Below are 26326 nucleotides of genomic sequence, written 5' to 3' on the forward strand. Positions count from 1 at the left end.
ATTTTAATGAAATAAGAATGGAAAGGGATTAAGACTATAGAGAATCAGCTGAAAATGGCACAAAGAAGAACAGAAGTTTAAGTAAAGCAAACAGTCCAAGAAAAAAATGTGAAGAATTGCTTGCTCCCCCTCCCCCCACCGGCCGCTGTCTCCCACCGCACTGCATGCGGCCAAGAGGTGACGGGGCACAATGGGGAACGAGCAACCAAGAGTGGGGAAGCGGTGACGCTAGGAGCGAGCAGCCAGGGTTGGGAGGGGTGGGTGGGGAAGTGGGGAGCGAGTGGCTGAGGGGAGGCAGCAGTGAGGTGAGGATCGAGCATTGAGCAGACAGGCGCAGGAGGGAGCAGTGAAGAGAAGTGCAATGGCAGGAGGGAGGGGGTGGGGTGGAGTGGAGGCTGCGATTGCAGTCATTGAGGGGATTTGGGTTCAGTTCAGATTTTGTGACAAATTGAGCAGCGCCATCTAGATTACTGGCAGCTGCCTGGGACGTCACAGACAGTGATATTTCAGTGGATGAGGCTGCATTTGTGCCTGTGCCAGTACTGCGCCACCTACTGGTTGTGTTGTCAGTAAACACAACCTAAAGAGAATATTGAGACCTGAAGTTTCTGCTTTGGTTGCAGTTGGATGCACATTGCGCCCAAAATTGCACTGGTATTGAGAAGTTTTTTTTCCTCCCTCAGATGTCTTTGTATATTGTCTAAATGTCTGCCATGAACCAACGTAATCGGGCAACATTTTACAATGTAATTATTTGAAGTTTTTAAAAATATTCCTTGATAGCTTTAAGAGTAGTAACAGTGCAGTTTTATTAATATGGCTGAAAATGAGTATCACAAAATGTAAGCATTTTAAGCAACTGAAATTGACTTTAAAAAAAAAACCAACCTTTGCTAGTTCTATTTTATATTGTTGTACAGGAGTCAGTTTCCTCTTCAATTAAAAAGAAAAATTATATTCAAGAGCATCTAAAAAGGGCCTGTTAGTTCCTTGCTTGTTTTTTTTAAAACACTTAATTTGAAGAACCTCCTTGAAGGCCCACAAACAGGAACAATTTGCAGAAACTCACCACGATGGTGACTTCGATCCAGAGGTGTGGCCAGTTTTATGGGCGGGCCAGCTGTTATCACACTGTTTTTAAAAAATAGCACAAAAGATCTTGGAAATTTGATATGCGCCTTAAGTAATATGCTCTTGAAATTCCGCGATCGTTTGTACTGGTTTGGCTGACTTTGGGTGAAATGCGCTGAAAAAAAAGGTGCAACCTGGTGGAAGCTTCAAAAAGAACCTTCGTAATGATTATTGCCGAAGATGTAAAGTCCAACCCTAAAATTAATTCTCAGTATTCTAATATTCCCAATGGAACAACCAGTTTTTTTAGCTCAAATTTAGTCAAAGTACTGATCTACTATTTGTGTAAATGAATCAGACACTTTAAACCCTTGTATGTGAGGTAAAAAGGCCTCAGGAGGATCATTGCTAACGGTGTATGCTATACATACAGAATACTGGCATTTGTCCTAATGTTGGCACCAAACTGTTTACCAAGAACTTACAGTTACAGCTTTCCTGGAAACTCTGTACATCTGTTCTTATCTGGGGAATAGCACAAAGCAAACTGGTTCAGTCAACATGACAGTGCAGTCAGGAGACCTGTCAACCAGTGCAGCTTCTGTTGTTTATTGGAATCTCCTCTTTGAGTTGATATAGTCTTATTCCTACTAGATTGATTCAGGTAATTTTTTGGTCAGTGACTGCAGATACCATTACAATAGATGCAACATCATCTGTGTATTAAAGGTAGTCATATCTATTGTGTCATGCACATTGAGGGTTGCTGACAATGATTTGGCACTTGACATTCAGGTGAGCTATGCCAAGGATTTAAAAAGCAGCTGGATTCTGTGCTGAGTCCTCCTTTCTGTAGAAGTATAGCAATAACGCTTAATTTAGCAATTTATTGCTCTGAAACTACAGACACAGATCCCATGCTAGCTGAATATATTCACCTTGTTTAGTAAATTGGAGGATGAAGCAAGACTTGGAATTCCTCTGAAATTAATAATGAAATTAATGAATAAAACCAACGTATATATAAAGCTCAAATACATGGAAGTGAACACTTCAGATAATCCATATCTCAGTTGTAACAGGCATTGAGATTGCAAGACAATAAGCAATATCCTCTCTTTGGCCTCCTTGTCTCGTGATACAATGGGTAAGCGCCTGGAGGTGGTCAGTGGTTTGTGAAGCAGCGCCTGGAGTGGCTATAAAGGCCAATACTAGAGTGACAGACTCTTCCACAGGTGCTGCAGATAAAACTGGTTGTCGGGGCTGTTACACAGTTGGCTCTCCCCTTGCGCTTCTGTCTATTTTCCTGCCAACTGCTAAGTCTCTTCGACTCGCCACACTTTAGCCCCGCCTTTATGGCTCAAATACATGGAAGTAAACACCTCAGATAATCCATATCTCAGTTGTAACAGGCATTGAGATTGCATGACAACAAGCAACATAAACTGAAATAAATAAATGCCCTCTATTTGCACAATACTTTTGAGCATTGGTGCATGAGGAGTTTATTGGCACAGTCTTGGAACCACTGGCAGAGTGTACTATTTGACGAGGCAAAATAATTTGTCCTGTTTAAATGCATACTTTGGTTCTGTCTTCACAAAGGAGGACACAAATAACATACCAGAAATATTGGGGAACACAGGGTTTAGTGAGAAGGAGGAACTGAAGAAAATCAGTATTAGTAGAGAAATGGTGTTGGGGAAATTGATGGGATTGAAGGCCGATAAATCCCTAGGGCCTGATAATCTACATCCCAGAGTACTTAAGGAAGTGGCCCTAGAAATAATGGATGCATTGGTGGTCATCTGTCAAGATTCTATAGACTCTGGAACAGTTCCTACAGATTGGAGGGTAGCTAATGTAACCCCACTATTTAAAAAGGGAGGTAGAGAGAAAACAGGGAATTATAGACCAGTCAGCCTGACATCAGTAGTGGGGAAAATTCTAGAGTCCATTATCAAAGTGTTTTTTTTATTCATTCATGGGATGTGGGCATCACTGGCTATGCCAGCATTTATTGCCCATCCCTAATTGCCCTTGAGAAGGTGGTGGTGAGTTTATAGCAGACTACTTGGAGAACAGTGGTAGAATCGAACAGTCAGCATGGATTTACGAAAGGGAAATCCTGCTTGACAAATCTACTAGAATTCTTCGAGGATGTAACTAGTAGAGTTGATGAAGGGGAGCCAGTGGATGTGGTTTATTTGAACTTTCAGAAGGCTTTCGACAAAGTCCCACATAAGAGGTTAGCGTGTAAAATTAAAGCCCGTGGGATTGGGAGTAGTTTAGTTTAGAGATACAGCACTGAAACAGGCCCTTCGGCCCACCGAGTCTGTGCCGACCATCAACCACCCATTTATACTAATCCTACACTAATCCCATATTCCTATCACATCCCCACCTGTCCCTATATATTTCCCTACCACCTACCTATACTAGGGGCAATTTATAATGGCCAATTAACCTATCAACCTGCAAGTGTATTGCGATGGATAGAAAATTGGTTGGCAGACAGGAAACAAAGAGTAGGAATAAACGGTTCTTTTTCCGAATGGCAGGCAGTGACTAGTGGGGTACTGCAGGGATCGGTGCTAGGACCCCAGCTAGTCACAATATATATTAATGATTTAGATGAGGGAACTAAATGTAATATCTCCAAATTTGCAGATGACACAAAACTGGGTGGAAGGGTGAGTTGTGAGGAGGATGCAGAGAGGCTTCAGGGTGATTTGGACAAGTTGAGTGAGTGGGCAAAAACATGGCAGATACAGTATAATGTGGATAAATGTGAAAATAACTTTGGTAGCAAAAACAGGAAGGCAGATTATTATCTGAATGGCGATAAACTGAGAGGGGGGACTATGCGACAAGACCTGGGTGTTCTCGTACACCAGTCGCTGAAGGTAAGCATGCAGGTGCAACAGGCAGTAAAAAAGGTAAATGGTAGGTTGGTCTTCATAGTGAGAGGATTCAAGTACAGGAGCAGGGATGTCTTGCTGCAGTTATACAGGGCCTTGGTGAGGCCACACCTGGAATATAGTGTGCAGCTTTGGTCTCCTTATCTGAGGAAGGATGCACTTGCTATAGAGTGTGTGCAGCGAAGGTTTACCAGACTGTTCCTGAGATGGCGGGACTGACGTATGAGGAGAGATTGAGTCGCTTAGGATTATATTCGGTGGAGTTCAGAAGAGTGATGGGGGATCTCATAGAAACCTGTAAAATTCTAACAGGACTTGACAGGGTAGATGAAGGAAGGATGTTCCCGATGATGGGCGAGTCCAGAACCAGGGGTCATAGTCTAAGGATCGGGGGTAAACCTTACAGGACTGAGATGAGGAGAAATTTCTTCACCCAGAGAGTGGTGAGCCTGTGGAATTCGCTACCACAGAAAGCAGTTGAGGCCAAAACATTTTATGTTTTCAAGAAGGAGTTAGATATAGCTCTTGAGTTTAAAGAGATCAAAGGATATGGGGGGAAAGCAGGTACAGGTTACTGAGTTGGATAATCAGCCATGATCATAATGATTGGCGGAGCAGGCTCGAAGGGCTGAATGGCCTACTCCTCCTATTTTCTATGTTTCTATGTTTCCTACTGTATAAAAAAAACTTGTTCAGTAAAAGTCAGAAAGTGTATTTTTCTGTGAAAATAATCAACATGTTAAAGTTTTTTAACAATTTAAGGAGATATTCTGGTCGGATTCGGTTCTGGGTACTGCCTGTGCAGAGTTTGCAAGTTGTCCCTGTGACTGCATGGGTTTCCTCCGGGTGCTCTGGTTTCCACCCACAGCCAAAGACTTGCGGATTGATAGGTAAATTGGCCATTGTAAAAATTGCCCCTCGTGTAGGTAGGTGGTAGGAGAATTGAGGGAAGGTGGGGATGTGAGAAGGAAAATGGGATTAATGTAGGATTAGTATAAATGGGTGGTTGATGGTCGGCGTGGACTTGGTGGGCCGAAGGGCCTGTTTCGGTGCTGTAGCTCTCTATGACTCTAATTGAAAAGAATGAACATGTAGGTTATATTGAAGGTGAAGGCTATTTTTAAACTATTTGAAATACCTTAAGCAGTGGAGTCTGGAGTAGGGGATTGTTCTACTGTACTACCTGAATATATTCAAATTCCTCAGTCAATGAGGAAGCAAGACTTGCAGTTTTGGGGACAGCAGTGGCAGTGCCTCTGGGTCTACAGCACAACAGGGAGATAGTGCAGAGGTTGAGGAGAGGGCAAGCTCCGTGCCATGCTCACTGATTGGCAGTGACAGTAGGCTGCCTGGCAGACCAGCCAATGCACCCAATATCTCAGTATGCATGCCCATCAGCCTTATCCTATATGCCGCCCCATCAAGGTCTTCATCTGAGTCCTCTGCAACAGTGCTTGTCTGCCACCTCGCTCTCTGGTGAGCTGGCAAGCAAACCATCCGTTACCCCTGGACTGGTTGCAGTGCTTGGTGACTCACCAATCCCAACTCTAAAGTAAGCCTGCAAGTTAAGCAGAGTACCAGTGTCTGAACTGGTAGTTGCGAGTGTCAGATCAAGTGATGGGGCCTGTTGCTGTTCTCTTTCCTCCTCCTCAGGCTCCTGTGGCTGGACAGCTGGCAATCTTGGGTGTCTGAAAGCCAATTGAAATACCATTACAGCAAATTTTTTTTTGCAGTTTCCCTTTAAACAACAATCTGTCTAAGAAAAGCAGGCTACTGGTACCAGGTGATTGGCAAACAACGCTGTCAGGGCTTCCTGCTGTGTGCAGAGCTCGCTGGCAGCATTATAGAGCAGAGAGCAGCACTGGGATCACACCAACTAGTGGCACAATCATTCAGAAGAGGGTACATGAATTTTGCATTTGTCTGCCTCAAGCTGAACAGGCACAGGCACATTGCGATTGTGGCCCCTGTTCTCAAAAATCAGGGGGAACAAATTTCTCTCTCAATCTTTAGATAAGCAGATGGAGAGAAATTGGCAAGAAAGAGTGTAAGTGCAGTGTGTGTATGGAAGAAGCACTTAACATGTCCTTCAATTCTAGTTGGTGAATCATGAAACCTAGTAGTGCTGGGACTTGCCCTGTGAGTATGCACTATAATGGCTGATGATGCTGAACTTTTGCTTGCAGCACTGAGAAAATTTGAAGATCAGCATAAAGATCGTAGCACGAAGTTACTTAATTAAATGAGTGCAGTCTGTGAAAGGCTGTCATAATTGTGTTGCCGTACGATCTAAATAAGTTCCTCATTACTCAATCAAAATGATTATTTGAATACAGTTTGTTAATGTTATATTGTTTCAGGCTGTCTGGACTAAATCAATGTGAAAGTGAACTTGAAGTCTTGATAATTTTTATGTACAAGACAATCAAAAGCTTTGGATTAGGGCCCATAGATAAAATGGCAGGATGTTTATTTTAATTCAAGTAATCCTTAATACTTCAATCCCATTTCTGTTTGCAGCAATTTGCACTTCAGTGGCAATGCCAGTGTTGTGGAATCCAGTCCACTTATATTGCAAGGCAAAACTGGTAGCAAGGATTATGATTGTATATTCCTTAAAAAGTTGTTGTTGCGACTTATTTCTGATATGGGGAAGGTCAGTACAGGCCAGCTGATACCTCAGGACACCAGTAGCTAAAGAAATCTAAGCCAATGCTGCTGCTCACCAGCCATTCAGCATCTCAATTAGATCATAGCTGATCGAACTCAACTCCATTTATTTGCTTTTAATCCATAACCCTTGAAATCCGTAGCGAACAAAAATCTGTCAATCCCAGTCTTGAAAGCTCTAATTGACCCTCAGCATCCACAGTCTTTGCGGGGTATAATTCCATATTTTTACTATCCTTTGTGTGGAAAAAATGCTGCCTGATTTAACCTGTAAATGGCCCTGTTCTAGTTTTAAGATGATGTCCCTTGCAGATTGAGGGGAGATTTGATAGAGGTGTAAAAGATTATGACAGGTTTAGATAAGGTAGGCAAAGAAAAGTTGTTCCCATTAGTTGATAGTACAAGGACTCGGGGACACAGATTTATGGACTTGCACTGTGTGGGGTAATGACCTGGAACTTGCTGCAAGGGTGGTGGAAGTGGAGATGATCAGTGATTTCAAAAGGAAATTTGATGGGCACTTGAGGGAAATAAATTTGTGGGCTAAGGGCATAGAGCAGGGGAATGGGACTAACTGGATTGCTCCACAGAAAGTCGGCCTGGCTCGAGGGGTCGAATGGCCTCCTTCTATGCCGTAGTGATTTGTTCAGGACTTCTCCACCAGAGCAAATAGTTCCTCCATTATCTATGCTATCAAATATTTTTGCCATTTGTTGCCCATCCCTAATTGCCCTTGAGAAAGTTGTGGTGAGCTGCCTTCTTGAACCACTGTAGTCCATCGGTGCAGGTATACCCACAGAGCTGTTAGGAAGGGAAGTCCAGGATTCTGATCCAGCGGTAGATTTGTGTATCATTGGTAAATATGCTGATTTTAAAATGGCAACTAAGACCAAAACAGTATCTGGATTGGGGCTGAATTAACAGACCTGCTAAATTCATAAAGGCGGTTAGCACCAGCTCGCTGATATAGGGAAATAAACCCTGCTTAACTTAACAAGAAAGTACAGTTGATTGCATGCCATTCTTGATCTTATTAAAAGAGAGACAGTCGTTCATGTTGAAAAACTTGATTTTGAGAACATATCAGCACTATCCATACAGCTCAATTTGAAAAATCCTAAAACTCTTAGCAATGGGAACAAATTTTCTCTGTAGAAGAAATGCACATTTTTATATTGTATAACGCAACAGTATATAACAGATGGGGGCTAGCCACAAAAAAGTATCAACATATCTGACATCAAACACATAAGTACAATCATAACTCCTAAGCCCTTTAATTTCTGTTGTACTTTTCAGCAAGAAAAGCCTTTAATTAAATCATATCTGTTATAAGTACAAATTGCAATTATTTATCATTGGAAATGTAAATTCAATGTCAGTTTAACTCAGTTGGCAGCACTCTTGCATCTGAATCAGAAGGTTGTGGTATCAAGGCCCATTTCAGACACTGGAGCACATGATCAAGACTGAGGGAGTGCTGCACTGTTGGAGATGTCGTCTTTCGGATGAGATCTTGGGGCAGTTTTCAGCTGCTGGCTGCTCACCTGAAAACAGGAGACTGGCAATTGGAAAAAGCTGGGTGTGGGGGTTACCTCAGCCACCCTATTAATGCCTAAAGCCTGCCTGATGCAATTCGCAGACAATTCTATAAATGGTGATCAGCCTGAAACAGACAGGCACTGATTAAAGATGTAAATACTTGTAGGTTGTAGGACCCGGATTGCAATTTTCGCCGACAGTGGGCAGAGTGTGCACCATGTACCCTCCACCTAGTTGCACTAAGCACTGAGTGGCATAAGTGGGATGCTTCCGGAGATTTTAAATGCTTTTTTAATAGGGCCAGGAGGAGTAAGGATAGCTTCTTCCCTCCCAGATCCAACCTGTCAGCTGGCCCTGCATGGGAGCCAGCTAATTTACTATCTTCCCACACCCATTTATCACCCACAGTATACCAATGACAATGAATTGAGGCCCAAACTGATGTTTGTGCCTTCTGGCACCGAGACTGAACACTCGGTGCAGACATGCCACCAATTCATGCCTGTTTAGATTACCTCTGATTCATTAAGCACTTTGAGATGTTTCAAAGCTATGTAAAGCACTATACAAGTGCAAGATTAGCTTTCCTTGCACATTTAAACATCATCTGTACACTCGGTGTAAATCTTGGCTGGGTTAGTTTCAGCTAAAACATATAGGAAATGGTTTATATATATGGTGCCATTTTCTCCCAGTTCCAGGTCTTATTGAGTCCAAGGGCTCAATGCTATTTCATTTTTCCCCAGCTGACAATGTTGCATTCTTTCATAAAATAAAATGCGAATAAATAAAATCAAATTGACATCGCTGGCTTAGCAACAAGTATAATAGCTGTTTTTAATTTGCTTGGAGCAAATATAGACCAACCTCATACTCTGTAGGAGGCAATTCCTAGCACAGCCATAATGCAATCCCATCAGTCCTGTTCTCCGGCTCTATCGCCGTAGTCCTGTAAGTTTATTTTCCCTTAAATGCCCATTCAATTTCTGCTTGAAATTATCCATTGTCTCTGCTTCCATCACCCTTGCAGGCAGCGACTTCCAGGTCTTTACCACTCACTGCATGAACATTTTTTTCCTCACATTCCCCCTGCATCCCTTGCCCAAAGCCTTAAATCTGTGTCCCCTAGTTCATCAGCTAATGGGAACAGCCTTTCTTTGTCTACCCTATCCAAACCTGTCAGAATCTTGTATTAAACCTCCCTTCAATCGCCTTTGTTCCAAGGAAAACTGCAGCTTCGCCAACGTAACGTTGTAGCCAAAAATCCCTCATCCTTGGAACCATTTTGGTAAATACCCTCTGTACCCTCTCAAGGACCTTCGCATCCTTCCTAAAGTGTGGTGACCAGAAATGGACATAATACTCTAGTAGAGGGAGAGACCAGGACCGGCGAACAGTTTAAAAGAGCAGCGGCTGAGAGAGAGAGAGTGCAGTACCAGCGAACAGATTAAAAGATGTAGCCAGTCCCGGCCACCAGAGCAGACCGACTGCATTCTGAGAGAAAAAAAATCCAAGTGTGATGTCACAGGAAAACAGGTAGTTGATAAATTCAACCAATCTTCAATACAGTTAATTTTTCCAGTACTACCTCTTTATTAACATTAATTTCTTTCAGTTACTCATTTTCTCAAGTTCCTTGGTTCCTAATATTTCTGGGAGATTTTCTGTATCTTCCTCCGTGAAGACAGACGCAAGTAATTATTTACTTCTCTGCCATTTCCGTATTCTCCACTATAAATTCTCCTGTCTCTGCCTATAATGGACCCACATAAACTGATGTTGTGTAGTTGCTAGGATTGTGCTTACACCCTTTGAATAAGGGTGTCATATTTGTCATTCTCCAAACCTCCAGCACCTCCCCCATGTCTAGGAAAGATTGGAAGATTATCGGAAACCCTTCCGCTATCTTTCCTGCCCGCTGCCCCCCCCCCCCCCCCCCCACCTTTCGCAAACTGGGATGCAAACTATCCACACCAGACGACTTATTCACTCTCAGCATCGCCAGCCTTTCCAGTACATCCTGATCAATTTTCATCTCGTTCATTACCTCTGCCATCTCCACTTCTGATATTTTGTCAGCATCCTTTTCCTTTAGTAAACACTAATACAAAGTACTGATTAAGTATTCATTGCTTGCCTGCGCCACTAAACATATAGCACCCTCTTTGTCGCTAATGGGCCCCACCCCACCTTTTATTATTTACATGCCGGTAGAAGATTTTTGGGTTCCTTTCATGTTAACTGCCATTCTATCCCATATTCTCTCTTTGCCAGTCTTATTTTCCTCTTCACTTCCCCTTTCAACTTATTGTATTTGGCCTCACTTGAAGAATCCATCTGACCTGCATCATACACCTAGTTTTTTTGTTCATAATCTCTATTCCCTCATCATCCAAGGATCCCTGGCTTTGGGTCCCTTACCTTTCACCCTTGTTGGAATGTACCCAGCCTGTACCTGAGACATCTCTTCCTTGAAGATCACCCATTTCTTTGCTACAGTTTTACTGTCAAACTTTGGTTCCATTTTTCCCTGGATAGATCCACTCTCATCCCATTGAAGTTAACCCTTTTCCAATTAAGGAGTTCTACTTCAGATTTTTCCTTGCTCTTCTTCATTGCTAATCTCTTATGAAACTGACTGCTGTACCAGTGAACACTGTTCAACAAACAGACCTCGTCATCGCACTGATACTGACCATCGCCGTGGCCTCCTGGCCACGATGCTGAAATACAAATCACCACAAAGCAAACAAATCATCCAATATTCCATCCAAATCAACTGTTCACCCTTGTGCAGTCCCTTCATACCAGTCTTCTGCGTCCCTTTGCCTGTCTCAGTGCTACCCCAGTGGCTGCAGCATGGCTGGTGGAAGGCTGTTGACTTTCAGTGGGGGAGACTGTAGATGGCCTTACAGTGCAACCTTTCACAGTTCTGACCCTTGAAGGCCCGGTTTTGGACTGCAGCATCTTGGCATGAGCATGTCTGGCCTGGCTGGCTGGCTGGTTTGAACAGCAAGGGCAATAGCAGAGTGGTGGGGGAAGGAGGAACAAATGCTGTCCTCCTGAGAGAAGACAGCAAGTCTGTGCTGCACAGAGCTACTGCCACTTTCCCAGAGCAGTGCCTCAAGCAATCCTAATACTGAAGCAGTCAGGATATGAGGATAATGTGGGAAAAAGGCATTGAAGTGAATGATCAGCCATGATCATATTGAATGGTGGGGCAGGCTCGCTGGGCTAAATGGCCTACTTCTGCTCCTATGTTCCTAGTCCCTGTCCATATGAAGCAAGACCTGGGCAACATTCAGGCTTGGGCAAGTGGCAATGAAAGAATCTAACCATCTCCCCTTGGCATTCAACGGCATTATCATCGCTGAATGCCCCACTATCAACATCCTGGGGGTTACCGTTCACTAGAAACTGAACTGAACCAGCAATCTAAATACAGTGGCTATGAGAGCAGGTCAGAGGCTGGGAATTCTGCAGTGAGTAACTCATCTCCTGACTTTCCCAAAGTCTGTGCACCAGCCACAAGGCAAAAGTCAGGAGCGTGATGGAATACTGTCCATTGCCTGGATGGGTGCAGTTCCAACAACAGTCGTCTGTGATGTTCGGCACAGACTCGGTGGGCCGAAGGGCCTGTTTCAGTGCTGTATCTCTAATCTAATCTAATCATAATCTAATCTAACACTCAGGAAGCTCAACACCATCCAAGGCAAATAAGCCCACTTGATTGGCACCCCATCCACCAGCTTCAACATTCATCCCTCCACCACCGACGCACAGTGGCAGCAGTGTGTACCATCTACAAAATGCACTGCAGCAACTCAACGCCTCTTTCGACATGTAGGTGCGAACACCCTTAACTCTTGTCCGGACAAGATTTAACCAATTAAGGCAACAAGATACTCATGGTAAGTCCAGAAAGTTTATTAGAAGTAAAATTATACTCAACAAACTTAAAAAAATAACTTCACCGCTCTCACAGGTGTGCTTCCTAGTCGAGTTTTGGTTGCAGATTGATACAAAGGTCCTCTCTCCCTTTCTGGTCTTGATTCCTCACCACGTGGAGAAGATTGTCTTACGGTTAGTGGTTCTGCCTCTGAAATCTTCTATTGTTTCTGTGCACCGATACCTTAAGAGACCCCTGTTTTTAACCCCTTTCTGATCATCACACCCCTTAACAGGCAGAGGCAAGCTGTTACTCGTCTAATTAGATTGACTTTTAATTGAGACTTTGAATTGAGATGATACCTGGGCAACATGAACAAAGGAGTACTCATGCTGTCTGAGGTCCCAAATACTTGGACTGAAATACTGTTTATGCTGCACAGAATGTCATTCATTCTCAGAAATACAATCTGATTAATGTTGCCTGTGAAGGCTTCTCAACCTTGAATGAACAAAGGATTACTTGGAGTTCATAATGCCTCGCTTAATACAGATGGCAAGCTCTTCTGACCACAGAAGCTTGCAAAAGACAATGTTTAAACTCGTACATTAGCTGATTAGTCATTGATTGCATAACTCAATCAGGGTTCTAGGATTAATTGTAACAGATTGATTTCTTAATATAGTGATATAAAATAAAACTAACTTTTATAACCAATGCATTAACATCAGATTAAAAATATAGTGAAGCTAAATCTAACCACCCAAACTACCTCGATACAGCACTTTCCAAACCCACCACCTCTTCCACCTAGAAAGAGAAGGGCAGCAGATACAAGTTCCCTGCCAAGCCCGACACCATCCTGACTTAGAACTATATCAATGTACATTCACTGACACTGGGTCAAAATCCTGGAATTCCCTCACCAACAGCACTGTGCGTGTACTTGTACCAGCTGGACTGCAGCTGTTCAAGACGGTGGCTCACCGCCACCTTCTCAAGGGTAATTAGGGATGGGCAACAAATGTTGGCCTTGCCAGCGAAGCCCACATCCCATGAAAATCTGCTGGAGCACAGATTGCTGGATCTTTGAGGCCCTGCAAGGCCCGTTGAGCACTGATATTTGCAGCTGTAATGGCAGCAGTCTGAGCATGCTTGGCACCAAGCTGAGGTTGTATGACTTCATTCTGAGCTTCTACTGTAGCACTTGAATGTTGCATAGCCTCTGCTTGTATTGCAGTTGAAACTGAGACATCGGCCGTCAGGTACTGCATCGTTGTTGGATCTGCAGTTGTTCTTATGGAATTGGCCATCACTTCCATACTTGGAAGAATGGGCTCTGAGCTCTGTGCAAAGTCCTGTGGAAGGTTGGTGCTGGACTCCTCCATGCTTCCTGGCAGTGACTGTAGGCTTTCTGACAGGCCTGCCGTTGCACCAAACATTTCTAATTGCATGCCCATCAGCCTTTTTTCTGTACTCTGCCCATTGAAGTCTTCATCTGGGTCCTCTGCAGCAGAAATTCTGTGTGCCTTTGCCCTCTGAGGAGCTGGCACTTGTGCTACCCTTTCCTTCGGCCCTGGTTGCAGACCACTCATGTCCAGTCTCACCATGTGCAGATCTGGCCTCCAACCTAATTTCTAAAGAATACACAGTGTCAGTATCCTAGCTGGTGGCTGCGAGTGTCAGAGCAGGTGGTGGTGTTTCAGTGTGTTCTTCCTCTACCACATCTTGCTCCTGCGCCACTGCCCGGCCAGGTTCTAGTTCTTGGGCATCTGAAAAGAGAAAGGCACAAGGGCAGGGTTGCTGTGGGGGAAAGCAAGAGGTGCATTTTTTTCAACCATCTGCAACTTGCAGTTCAGAAGAGATAGTGGACTGAGGGGAAGTAGAATGTGAGAAGGAGGATTAGGTGTAAGTGTATCATCATCTTCAATGGTTTCAGTCCCACTGCTGGCCATGGCCTCAGACATGGCTGCTCCACCGTCTCTTCCATTGGGGTACAGATGTGCAGTGTGCTTATTCCCAGCTAGTTAGGTGTTATCTCTGGTCATGCAGCATCTTGTCCTGTGAGAGCGAGTGTGGTGCAGTGTGTTTGGGTGATGTGCCAGTTATGGTTGAATAGCTGGCAGTGTGTATAAGCTGTTAGCTGAGGGTGCGAGGCTTGTGACAGTGCTGTGTGTGAGGGTAATGTGAAGCTATGAATGTGAGGTGTGAGTTGTGACTGATAGAGATTGTTGGTAAGAGAGTGAAGGGGGTGTGGTGAATGGAGCAGTGTTTGAGGCTAATGGGCAATTGGTGAGTTGTACCATTTGAGGATGAATACACAGACCTTGACGACTCATGTGAGGTCATTAAACTTGAGCACTGCATCCAGGTCCTCGGGACTACACTGTTGGCATTAATGGGGTCCTCCCCCTTCCCGTCCACCACCTGTACTGATGTCTCCAGTGCTGTGTCAGAGACCTTGGCCCCCACTCTTTGCCATATTCTGCCAAGCCTGTTTCCTTCTCAGGTTAGAATGACTTCCAGCACCAGCTCCAGCAAAAATGCACTCCCCTTTAAATGGTGCAGGCTGGCATTAAGAAGCACAGACTAGCTTGAACTTGTCTAGCCTCTCATGATTTTGTGCCCCCTTTTCAGCATGCAGCTCCTCAGTAGCACCCTCAGCTCAAGCTGCAATCATTTAAATGAGCAGACAGCACGAAGTTTGCAATGATCCTTTTCAGTCCTTAACGAATTTTGAACCCATTGTGTTTTTAGGGAGGTGTAGGTCACTGTGTGCTCTTCATTTCAGTAATGTCATTCTGGGTCAAGTGGAGTCAGAGTCATACAGCACAGAAACAGGGCCTTTGGTCCATCATTTTTTCTTTTTTTACATTTTTTACAATTTTTTTTTGTATATTTATTTCATTTCATAGTTTGTTCAGTTTGCTTACCCACTGTTTTTTTTTCATGTTTGTACTTGCTGCTGTTCAATCTTCAGTCCGTTAACACCCTATCTGTACTAATGCTTTGTCTTTCAACACACCATTAACATATTGTTTGCCTTTGCCCCATGACCTTTTGGTCAGCTATGTGGCCTTGTCCAATCTACACCTTCTCCTTTGTTATCTCTTGCCCCACCCCTGCCTCACTTGCTTATAACCTTTGACATTTCTAATATTTGTCAGTTCCGAAGAAGGGTCACTGACCCGAAACGTTAACTCTGCTTCTCTTTCCACAGATGCTGCCAGACCTGCTGAGTGTTTCCAGCATTTCTTGTCTTTATTTCAGATTTCCAGCATTCGCAGTATTTTGCTTTTATCCTTTGGTCCATCATGTCTGTGCCAGCCATCAAGCACCTATCTATTCTAATCCTATTTTCCAGCACTTGGCCCGTAGCCTTGTATGCTCTGGCGTTTCAAGTGCTCATCTAAATACTTCTTAAATGTTGTGAGGGTTCCTGCCTGTACCACCTCTTCAGGCAGTGCATTCCAGATTCCAACCATCCTCTGGGTGAAAAAAGTTTTCCTCAAAGCCCCGCTAAACCTCCTGCCCCTTAGCTTAAATCTATGCCCCCTGGTTACTGACCACTCCACTAAGGGGAAAAGTTTCTTCCTATCTATCCTATCAATGCCCCTCAATTTTGTATACCTCAATCATATCTCCCCTCAGCCTTCTCTGCTCTAAGGAAAACAACCTTAACCTATCCAGCCTCTGTTCATAGCTGAAATGCTCCAGCCCAGGCAACATCCTGGTGAATCTCCTCTGCACCCTCTCCAGTGCAATTCCTATAGTGTGGTGCCCAGAACTGTACACGGTACTCCAGCTGTGGCCTAACTAGTGTTTTATACAGCTCCATCATAACCTCCCTGCTCTTATATTCTGTGCCTCGGCTAATAAAGGCAAGTATCCCGTTTGCCTTCTTAACTCCTTATCCAGCTGTGCTGCTGCCTTCAGTGAGCTGTGGACAAGTACACCAAGGTCCCTCCGTACTTCCTAGGGTCCTACCATCCATTGTATATTCCCTTGCCTTGTTAGTCCTCCCAAAATGCATCACCTCACACATGTCAGGATTAAATTCCATTTGCCACTGCTCCGCCCATTTTACCAGCCCATCTATATCGTCCTGTAATCTAAGGCTTTCCTCCTCACTATTTACAACCCCAATTTTTGTGTCATCTACAAACTTGCTGATCATGCCTCCTATATTCACGTCTAAATCATTAATGTACACTACAAACAGCAAAGGTCGCAGCACCGATGGTCTCCTTATCTGAGGAAGGATGTTCTTGCTATAGAGGGAGTGCAGCGAAGGTTTACCAGACTGATTCCTGGGATGGCTGGACTGATCTATGAGGAGAGATTGAGTCGGTTAGGATTATATTCGCTGAAGTTCAGAAGAGTGAGGGGGGGAATCTCTGAAACCTATAAAATTTTAACAGGACTTGACAGGGTAGATGCAGGAAGGATGTTCCCGATGGTGGGGGAGTCCAGAACCAGAGGTCGAAAGTCTTAAGGATACGGGGTAAACCTTTCAGGACTGAGATGCAGAGAAATTTCTTCACCCAGAGAGTGGTGAACCTGTGGAATGCGCTACTACAGAAAGCAGTTGAGGTCAAAACGTTGCATGTTTTTAAGAAGGAGTTAGATATAGCTCTAGGGGCGAAAGGGATCAAAGGATATGGGGAGAAAGTAGGAAAAGCAGGAACCGGTTACTGAGTTGGATGATCAGCCATGATCATAATGAATGATGGAGCAGGCTCGAAGTGCCGAATGGACTACTATTTTCTATGTTTCTATGATCCCTGTGGTACACCACTGGTCACCACTGCTTCCACTTGCCTAACACCTTCATAAATGAATATAACTTAATTAATGGGACCAATAGTTTTATTAGGGGCTTTTCACTTCCTGTTCGAAAGTCAGAATAGTCTTGCCACTTAATGATAGTCGGGTGTGCTGTGAATGGAATCTACAAGGGTTCCAGTTTATCAACATTTGAGTATCATTATACAATGGACCTTGGCTGAGCTTTTTTTTCTTGGGTGTCTTTGAAGGATGGTTGTGGATTGAGGCTGAGGTTTTGGTGAGGAGACTGTGTTCCACATGATTGCTTAGAACGGAAATTTCAGGAACTGGAAAAGTATTCAAGGGAAGTATTATGGTCAGTATTGCACAAGCACATTGTCTTATACCTGAAATCTGGATCCAACGAAGTAATTCTGTTTCAATTTGCACTAACTGAGTTCATTGAAAACAGTGAAGTTCATAATAATGATTATCATGCATTTTTCACAGGCAATATCCCAGCAGGACCTTGTACATATGGCCATTCAGATTGCCTGTGGGATGAGTTACCTGGCCAGGAGAGAAGTTATTCATAAAGACCTGGCTACAAGAAATTGTGTGTAAGTACAAGAGATACCTGCCTAAAATTTGCTGCACAAATAACTCAGTGTGTATTCAGGAATCTTGTTCACTTGTGAATAGGACAGTATTTGGCATGGCAAAGCCTGCCAAAATTAGAGCTTTTTAATGAGAATGTCTAGAAAGCAGCAACAAGTTATGGAGAATTCTCATCAATGGAAATGAGTGCAAAGGATTTGAATACAGCAAATCCTTGCCCATTGTAACCACTGGGTTCACTGCTTTAGTATATTTATTTAACTCCTAGAATTGCAAAGTATCAGTATGGGTGGCGCAGTGGTTAGCACCGCAGCCTCACAGCTCCAGCGACCGGGGTTCAGTTCTGGGTACTGCCTGTGTGGAGTTTGCAAGTTCTCCCTGTGACCGTATGGGTTTCCGCCAGGTGCTCCGGTTTCCTCCCACAGCCAAAGACTTGCAGGTTCATAGGTAAATTGTCCATTGTAAATTGCCCCTAGTGTAGGTAGGTGGTAGGAGAATGTTAGGGAATATGGGATTAATGTAGGAATAGTATAAATGGGTGGTTGTTGGTCGGCACAGACTCGGTGGGCCGAAGGGCCTTTTTCAGTGCTGTATCTCTCTATGACTCTATGAATGTTGTTGTGGACTTTATTCCTCAGTGCTGATGAAACAGAGAAAATGCTCTAACTTCATGGAGGACCTGGTAAAGCTAAAAGTTATTCTCCTAGCAACGTGATTTGGAGAACAGTTGCAATAAAATTAAAATGTTTTTGTAATTAGCATTTTCTTAATTATCCATTCTGCTAAAAACATTTAGTCCAAAGCTCGTGTATTAACGAATTGCAACTACAAATTAACTACATTTGTTTGAGACCCACTAATTCGACAAGAGATTTGAAGCACAATTCAATTGAGTTTTTTTTTTAAAGTTTACATTTTGGCCGAGAGTTTCTGCTCGATTGCGCTGGTTTCTTTTAGCATGCTTCTGCTGAAATCAGTGTAAACATTGCTTAAGATAGTGTAATTTTAAGCACAAATTACATTCAGCACACTTCAATTTCTGCAATTTTTTGTACTAGTTTAAAAACCACGAGCTAAAAGCTGGCCCCACCCATAAAACTGGTCACACTCCCAGGGTGAATTAAACATTATTGGGAGTTTCCACCAATTGTGCTCGTTTGCAGGCCTTTGAGGAGGCCCCAAAAATTAAGCTGGGACTTTTGGGTGCAAGAACACTATAAAGAATATTTTAGAAACTTTAGAATTTTTTAAAAATTTAGTAATACCCTGACTACTTACCTAATATAACCAAAAACTGACTGGTTCTGTATGTATTTTCGTTAGAACATTACAGCGCAGTACAGGCCCTTCGGCCCTCGATGTTGCGCCGACCTGTGAAACCATCTGACCTACACTATTCCATTTTCATCCATATGTCTATCCAATGACCACTTAAATGCCCTTAAAGTTGGCGAGTCTACTACTGTTGCAGGCAGGGCGTTCCACGCCCCTACTACTCTCTGAGTAAAGAAACTACCTCTGACATCTGTCCTATATCTATCACTCCTCAACTTAAAGCTATGTCCCCTCGTGTTTGCCATCACCATCCGAGGAAAAAGGCTCTCACTATCCACCCTGTCCAGCCCTCTGATTATCTTATATGTCTCTATTAAGTCACCTCTTCTCCTCCTTCTCTTTAACGAAAACAACCTCAAGTCCCTCAGCCTTTCCTCGTAAGACCTTCCCTCCATACCAGGCAACATCCTAGTAAATCTCCTCTGCACCTTTTCCAAAGCTTCCACATCCTTCCTATAATGCGGTGACCAGAACTGCAAGCAATACTCCAGGTGCGGCCGCACCAGAGTTCTGTACAGCTGCAGCATGACCGCGTGGCTCCTAAACGCGATCCCCCTACTAATAAAAGCTAACACACCATATGCCTTCTTAAAAGCTCTATTAACCTGGGTGGCAACTTTCAGGGATTTATGTACCTGGACACCAAGATCTCTCTGCTCATCTACACTACCAAGAATCTTCCCATTAGCCCAGTATTCTGCAATCCTGTTACTCCTTCCGAAGTGAATCACCTCACACTTTTCCGCATTAAACTCCATTTGCCATCTCTCAGCCCAGCTCTGCAGCCTATCTATGTCCCTCTGTAACCTACAACATCCTTCGGCACTATCCACAACTCCACCGACCTTCGTGTCATCCGCAAATTTACTAACCCACCCTTCTACACCCTCATTCAGGTCATTTATAAAAATGACAAACAGCAGTGGCCCCAAAACAGATCCTTGCGGTACACCACTAGAAACTATACTCCAGGATGAACATTTACCATCAACCACCACCCTCTGTCTTTCAGCTAGCCAATTTCTGATCCAAAGCTCTAAATCACCTTCAACCCCATACTTCCGTATTTTCTGCAATAGCCTACCGTGGGGAACTTTATCAAACGCCTTACTGAAATCCATATAGACCACATCCACGGCTTTACCCTCATCCACCTGTTTGGTCACCTTCTCGAAAAACTCAATAAGGTTTGTGAGGCACGACCTACCCTTCACAAAACCGTGCTGACTATCGCTAATGAACTTATTCTTTTCAAGATGATTATAAATCCAGTCTCTTATAACCTTTTCCAACATTTTACCCACAACCGAAGTAAGGCTCACAGGTCTATAATTACCAGGGCTGTCTCTACTCCCCTTCTTGAACAAGGGGACAACATTTGCTATCCTCCAGTCTTCCGGCACTATTCCTGTCGACAATGACGACATAAAAATCAAGGACAAAGGCTCTGCAATCTCCTCCCTGGCTTCCCAGAGAATCCTAGGATAAATCCCATCTGGCCCAGGGGACTTATCTATTTTCACACTTTCCAAAATTGCTAACACCTCCTCCTTGTGAACCATCTAGCCTAGTAGTCTGTATCTCAGTATTCTCCTCGACAACATTTTCTTTCTCCACTGTAAATACTGACGAAAAATATTGATTTAGCACTTCCCCTATCTCCTCCGATTCCACACACAACTTCCCACTACTATCCTTGATTGGCCCTAATCTAACTCTAGTCATTCTTTTATTCCTGATATACCTATAGAAAGCCTTAGGGTTTTCTTTGATCCTATCCGCCAATGACTTCTCGTGTCCTCTCCTTGCTCTTCTTATCTCTCCCTTTAGATCCTTCCTGGCTCGCTTGTAACTCTCAAGCGCCCGAACTGAGCCTTCACGTCTCATCCTAACATAAGCCTTCTTCTTCCTCTTGACAAGCTCTTCAACTTCTTTAGTAAACCATGGCTCCCTCGCTCGACAACTTCCTCCCTGCCTGACGGGTACATACTTATCAAGGACACGCAGTAGCTGCTCCTTGAATAAGCTCCACATTTCGATTGTGCCCATCCCCTGCAGTTTCCTTCCCCATCCTACGCATCCTAAATCTTGCCTAATCGCATCATAATTTCCTTTCCCCCAGCTATAATTCTTGCTCTGCTGTATATGCCTGTCCCTGCCCATCGCTAAGGTAAACCTAACCGAATTGTGATCACTATCACCAAAGTGCTCACCAACTTCTAAATCTAACACCTGGCCGGGTTAATTACCCAGTACCAAATCCAATGTGGCATCGCCCCTGGTTGGCCTGTCTACATACTGTGTCAGAAATCCCTCCTGCACACACTGGACAAAAACAGACCCATCTAAAGTACTCGAACTATAGTATTTCCAGTCAATATTTGGAAAGTTAAAGTCCCCCATAACCACTACCCTGTTACTCTCGCTCCTGTCATGAATCATCTTTGCTATCCTTTCCTCTACATCTCTGGAACTATTTGGAGGTCTATAGAAAACTCCCAACAGGGTGACCTCTCCTCTCCTGTTTCTAACTTCGGCCCAGACTTCCTCAGTAGACGAGTCCTCAAACGTCCTTTCTGCCGCTGTAATACTTTCCTTGATTAACAATGCCACACCCCCCCCTCTTTTACCCTCTTCTCTGTTCTTCGTGAAACATCTAAATCCCGGAACCCGCAACATCCATTCCTGTCCCTGCTCTACCCATGTCTCTGAAATGGCCACAACATCGAGATCCCAGGTACCAACCCATGCTGCAAGCTCACCCACCTTATTCCGGATGCTCCTGGTGTTGAAGTAGACACATTTTAAACCAAGCTCTTGTTTGCCAGTGCCCTCTTGTGTCCTTATAACCTTATCTCTGCCCTCACTACTCTCAACATCCTGCACACTGGCACTACAATTTAGGTTCCCATCCCCCTGCTGAATTAGTTTAAACCCCCCCGAAGAGCACTCGCAAATCTGCCCCCCAGGATATTGGTACCCCTCTGGTTCAGGTGAAGACCATCCTGTTTGTAGAGGTCCCACCTACCCCAGAAAGAGCCCCAATTATCCAGGAAACCAAAACCCTCCCTCCTACACCATCCCTGCCACGTGTTCAACTCCTCTCTCTCCCTATTCCTCACTTCGCTAGCACGTGGCACGGGCAACAACCCAGAGATAACAACTCTGTTTGTTCTCGCTCTAAGCTTCCACCCTAGCTCCCTGAATTTCTGCCTTAAATCCCCATCTGTCTTCCTACCTATGTCGTTGGTGCCTATGTGTACCACAACTTGGGGCTTCTCCCCCTCCCCCTTAAGGATCCCAAAAACACGATCCGAGACATCACGTACCCTGGCACCTGGGAGGCAACACACCAACCGTGAGTCTCTCTCGTTCCCACAAAACCTCCTATCTGTTCCCCTAACTATGGAGTCCCCAATGACTAATGCTCTGCTCCTCTTACCCCTTCCCTTCTGAGCAACAGGGACAGACTCTGCGCCAGAGACCTGTATCCCATTGCCTACCCCTGGTAAGTCGTCTCCCCCAACAGTATCCAAAACGGTATACCTGTTGTTGAGGGAAACGGCCACAGGGGATCCCTGCACTGCCTGCTGGTTCCCTCTCCTTCCCCTGACGGTAACCCATCTACCTTCTTCTTTTACCTGAGGTGTAACTGCCTCCCGATAACTCCTCTCAATAATCCCCTCCGCCACCCGAATGATCCAAAGTTCCTCCAGCTCCAGCTCCAGTTCCCTAACGCGGTCCTCGAGGAGCTAGAGCTGGGTGCACTTCCCGCAGATGCAGTCAGCAGGGACACCCTTGGCGACCCTTACCTCCCACATTCTGCAGGAGGAACATTCAACTGCCTTAACCTCCATTCCCACTATTCTAAATTCCCAAGTTTTTAACCAATCACACGATAAAACAAGAAGAGAAATAGAAAAAGCCTTACCTTACCTACACACAACCGAGTCCTTTTTTTTGGTAAGAGGAGGAGGGCGGGTGGGAGACAGTACAAGAGTAGTGTCTCGGGTTCAGAAACAGCCCAAATATATAGGTTTCTACTTACCCAGCAGTCCCTGCTCCACCGAAACTCCCGATGAAATTGACTTCCCAGCTGTTCACTGTTCGCTCGCAATGCCTGTGCTCCTGGAAAAGCTGCACAACGAAAAGGTAAGAGAATTTACACAGCCCAAATATATAGGTTTCTACTTACCCAGCAGTCCCTGCTCTACCGAAACTCCCGATGAAATTGACTTCCCAGCTGTTCACTCCTCGCTCGCAATGCCTGTGCTCCTGGAAAAGCTGCACAACGAAAAGGTAAGAGAATTTACACAGCCCAAATATATAGGTTTCTACTTACCCAGCAGTCCCTGCTCCACCGAAACTCCCTATGAAATTGACTTCCCAGCTGTTCACTCCTCACTCGCAATGCCTGTGCTCCTGGAAAAGCTGCACAACGAAAAGGTAAGAGAATTTACACAGCCCAAATATATAGGTTTCTACTTATCCAGCAGTCCCTGCTCCACCGAATCTCCCGATGAAATTGACTTCCCAGCTGTTCACTCCTCGCTCGCAATGCCTGTGCTCCTGGAAAAGCTGCACAACGAAATCTGTCGGTTCAGGATGCTTTGTTTTGCACTAACAGCAGTTCTTGGAAAGAATATAGTTTGAGTACTTTAGATGGGTCAGTTTTTGTCCAGTGTGTACAGGAGGGTTTTCTGACACAGTATGTAGACAGGCCAACCAGGGGCGATGCCACATTGGATTTGGTACTGGGTAATGAACCCGGCCAGGTGTTAGATTTAGATGTAGGTGAGCACTTTGGTGATAGTGATCACAATTCGGTTAGGTTTACCTTAGCGATGGGCAGGGACAGGTATATTCCGCAGGGCAAGAATTATAGCTGGGGGAAAGGAAATTATGATGCGATTAGGCAAGATTTAGGATGTGTAGGATGGGGAAGGAAACTGCAGGGGATGGGAACAATCGAAATGTGGAGCTTATTCAAGGAGCAGCTACTGCCTGTCCTTGATAAGTATGTACTTGTGAAGCAGGGAGGAAGTTGTCGAGCGAGGGAGCCGTGGTTTACTAAAGAAGTTGAAGCGCTTGTCAAGAGGAAGAAGAAGGCTTATGTTAGGATGAGACGTGAAGGCTCAGTTCGGGCGCTTGAGAGTTACAAGCTAGCCAGGAAGGATCCAAAGGGAAAGCTCAGAAGAGCAAGGAGAGGACATGAAAAGTCATTGGCGGATAGGATCAAGGAAAACCCTAAGGCTTTCTATAGGTATATCAGGAATAAAAGAATGACTAGAGTTAGATTAGGGCCAATCAAGGATAGTAGTGGGAAGTTGTATGTGGAATCAGAGGAGATAGGGGAAGTGTTAAATGAATATTTTGCGTCAGTATTTACAGTAGAGAAAGAAAATGTTGTCGAGGAGAATACTGAGATTCAGGCGACTAGGCTAGATGGGATTGAGGTTCACAAGGAGGAGGTGTTAGCAATTTTGGAAAGTGTGAAAATAGATAAGTCCCCTGGGCCAGATGGGATTTATCCTAGGATTCTCTGGGAAGCTAGGGAGGAGATTGCAGAGCCTTTGTCCTTGATTTTTATGTCGTCATTGTCGACAGGAATAGTGCCAGAAGACTGGAGGATAGCAAATGTTGTCTCCTTGGTTCAAGAAGGGGAGTAGAGACAGCCCTGGTAATTATAGACCTGTGAGCCTTACTTCGGTTGTGGGTAAAATGTTGGAAAAGGTTATAAGAGACTGGATTTATAATCATCTTGAAAAGAATAAGTTCATTAGCGATAGTCAGCACGGTTTTGTGAAGGGTAGGTCGTGCCTCACAAACCTTATTGAGTTTTTCGAGAAGGTGACCAAACAGGTGGATGAGGGTAAAGCAGTGGATGTGGTGTATATGGATTTCAGTAAGGCGTTTGATAAGGTTCCCCACGGTAGACTATTGCAGAAAATACGGAAGTATGGGGTTGAAGGTGATTTAGAGTTTTGGATCAGAAATTGGCTAGCTGAAAGAAGACAGAGGGTGGTGGTTGATGGCAAATGTTCATCCTGGAGTTTAGTTTCTAGTGGTGTGCCACAAGGATCTGTTTTGGGACCACTGCTGTTTGTCATTTTTATAAATGACCTGGAAGAGGGTGTAGAAGGATGGGTTAGTAAATTTGCGGATGACACTAAGGTCGGTGGAGTTGTGGATAGTGCCGAAGGATGTTGGAGGGTACAGAGGGACATAGATAGGCTGCAGAGCTGGGCTGAGAGATGGCAAATGTGGAAAAGTGCTAGGTGATTCACTTTGGAGGGAGTAACAGGAATGCAGAGTACTGGGCTAATGGGAAGATTCTTGGTAGTGTAGATGAACAGAGAGATCTTGGTGTCCAGGTGTATAAATCCCTGAAGGTTGCTACCCAGGTTAATAGGGCTGTTAAGAAGGCATATGGTGTGTTAGCTTTTATTAGTAGGGGGATCGAGTTTCGGAGCCACGAGGTTATGCTGCAGCTGTACAAAACTCTGGTGAGACCGCACCTGGAGTATTGCGTGCAGTTCTGGTCACCGCATTATAGGAAGGATGTGGAAGCTTTGGAAAGGGTGCAGAGGAGATTTACTAGGATGTTGCCTGGTATGGAGGGAAGGTCTTACGAGGAAAGGCTAAGGGACTTGAGGTTGTTTTCGTTGGAGAGAAGGAGGAGGAGAGGTGACTTAATAGAGACATATAAGATAATCAGAGGGTTAGATAGGGTGGATAGTGAGAGTCTTTTTCCTCGGATGGTGATGGCAAACACGAGGGGACATAGCTTTAAGTTGAGGGGTGATAGATATAGGACAGATGTCAGAGGTAGTTTCTTTACACAGAGAGTAGTAGGGGCGTGGAACGCCCTGCCTGCAACAGTAGTAGATTCACCAACTTTAAGGGCATTTAAGTGGTCATTGGATAGACATATGGATGAAAATGGAATAGTGTAGGTCAGATGGTTTCACAGGTCGGCGCAACATCGAGGGCCGAAGGGCCTGTACTGCGCTGTAATGTTCTAATTCTAATTCTAATACTACTCTGGTTGGCAGTCAGTGCGGCTGCATATTTTTAAAAGCTCAGTTCAGCATAATTTAACACACATGAATACTTAGGCAAGTTACATTTGCATGACACAAGTACCAGGCAATGACCATCTCCAGTAAGAGATAATCCAGTCATCCTGCGTGAGGGGCCACGTGATAATTTTTGTCTGACATAGGGGGCCAATGAGCAAATTTTATGAAGATAGAAGGTATTAGAATTTTTTTTTTTTACTATTAATCAAAACAACAAAAACATGCATTTTTGTGAACAAGATTTAAATGAGACTAATTTATTAACTTACTTTCTTCTCACTATGTTGAGCACTAATTTAATGAGATACCTGGCATTGCTTTTGCTTTCAGAAGTAGACAATGTCTGCCCACATGCTTGAGATAGCGATGTAAAGTATTTCAGATAGTTGTTCATCTGTCAGGAGTGATCTTGCTGGCTCTCTCTTGCACGC

The 26326-nt window shown here is 44.3% G+C and overlaps 1 protein-coding gene across 1 annotated transcript in view; it reads left to right on the top strand.

Moving 5' to 3' along the window:
- ryk (receptor like tyrosine kinase) overlaps window positions 1–26326 on the top strand; it is a 429626-nt gene that overhangs the window by 362416 nt on the left and 40884 nt on the right. The window contains exon 13 of the mRNA XM_068042876.1: window positions 17371–17480. Within this exon, the coding sequence (XP_067898977.1) occupies window positions 17371–17480 (110 nt within the window). The remainder of the gene's footprint in view (window positions 1–17370; window positions 17481–26326) is intronic.

This window comes from Heterodontus francisci, chromosome 11, assembly GCF_036365525.1.
Source record: "Heterodontus francisci isolate sHetFra1 chromosome 11, sHetFra1.hap1, whole genome shotgun sequence".
NCBI classification, from domain to species: domain Eukaryota; kingdom Metazoa; phylum Chordata; class Chondrichthyes; order Heterodontiformes; family Heterodontidae; genus Heterodontus; species Heterodontus francisci.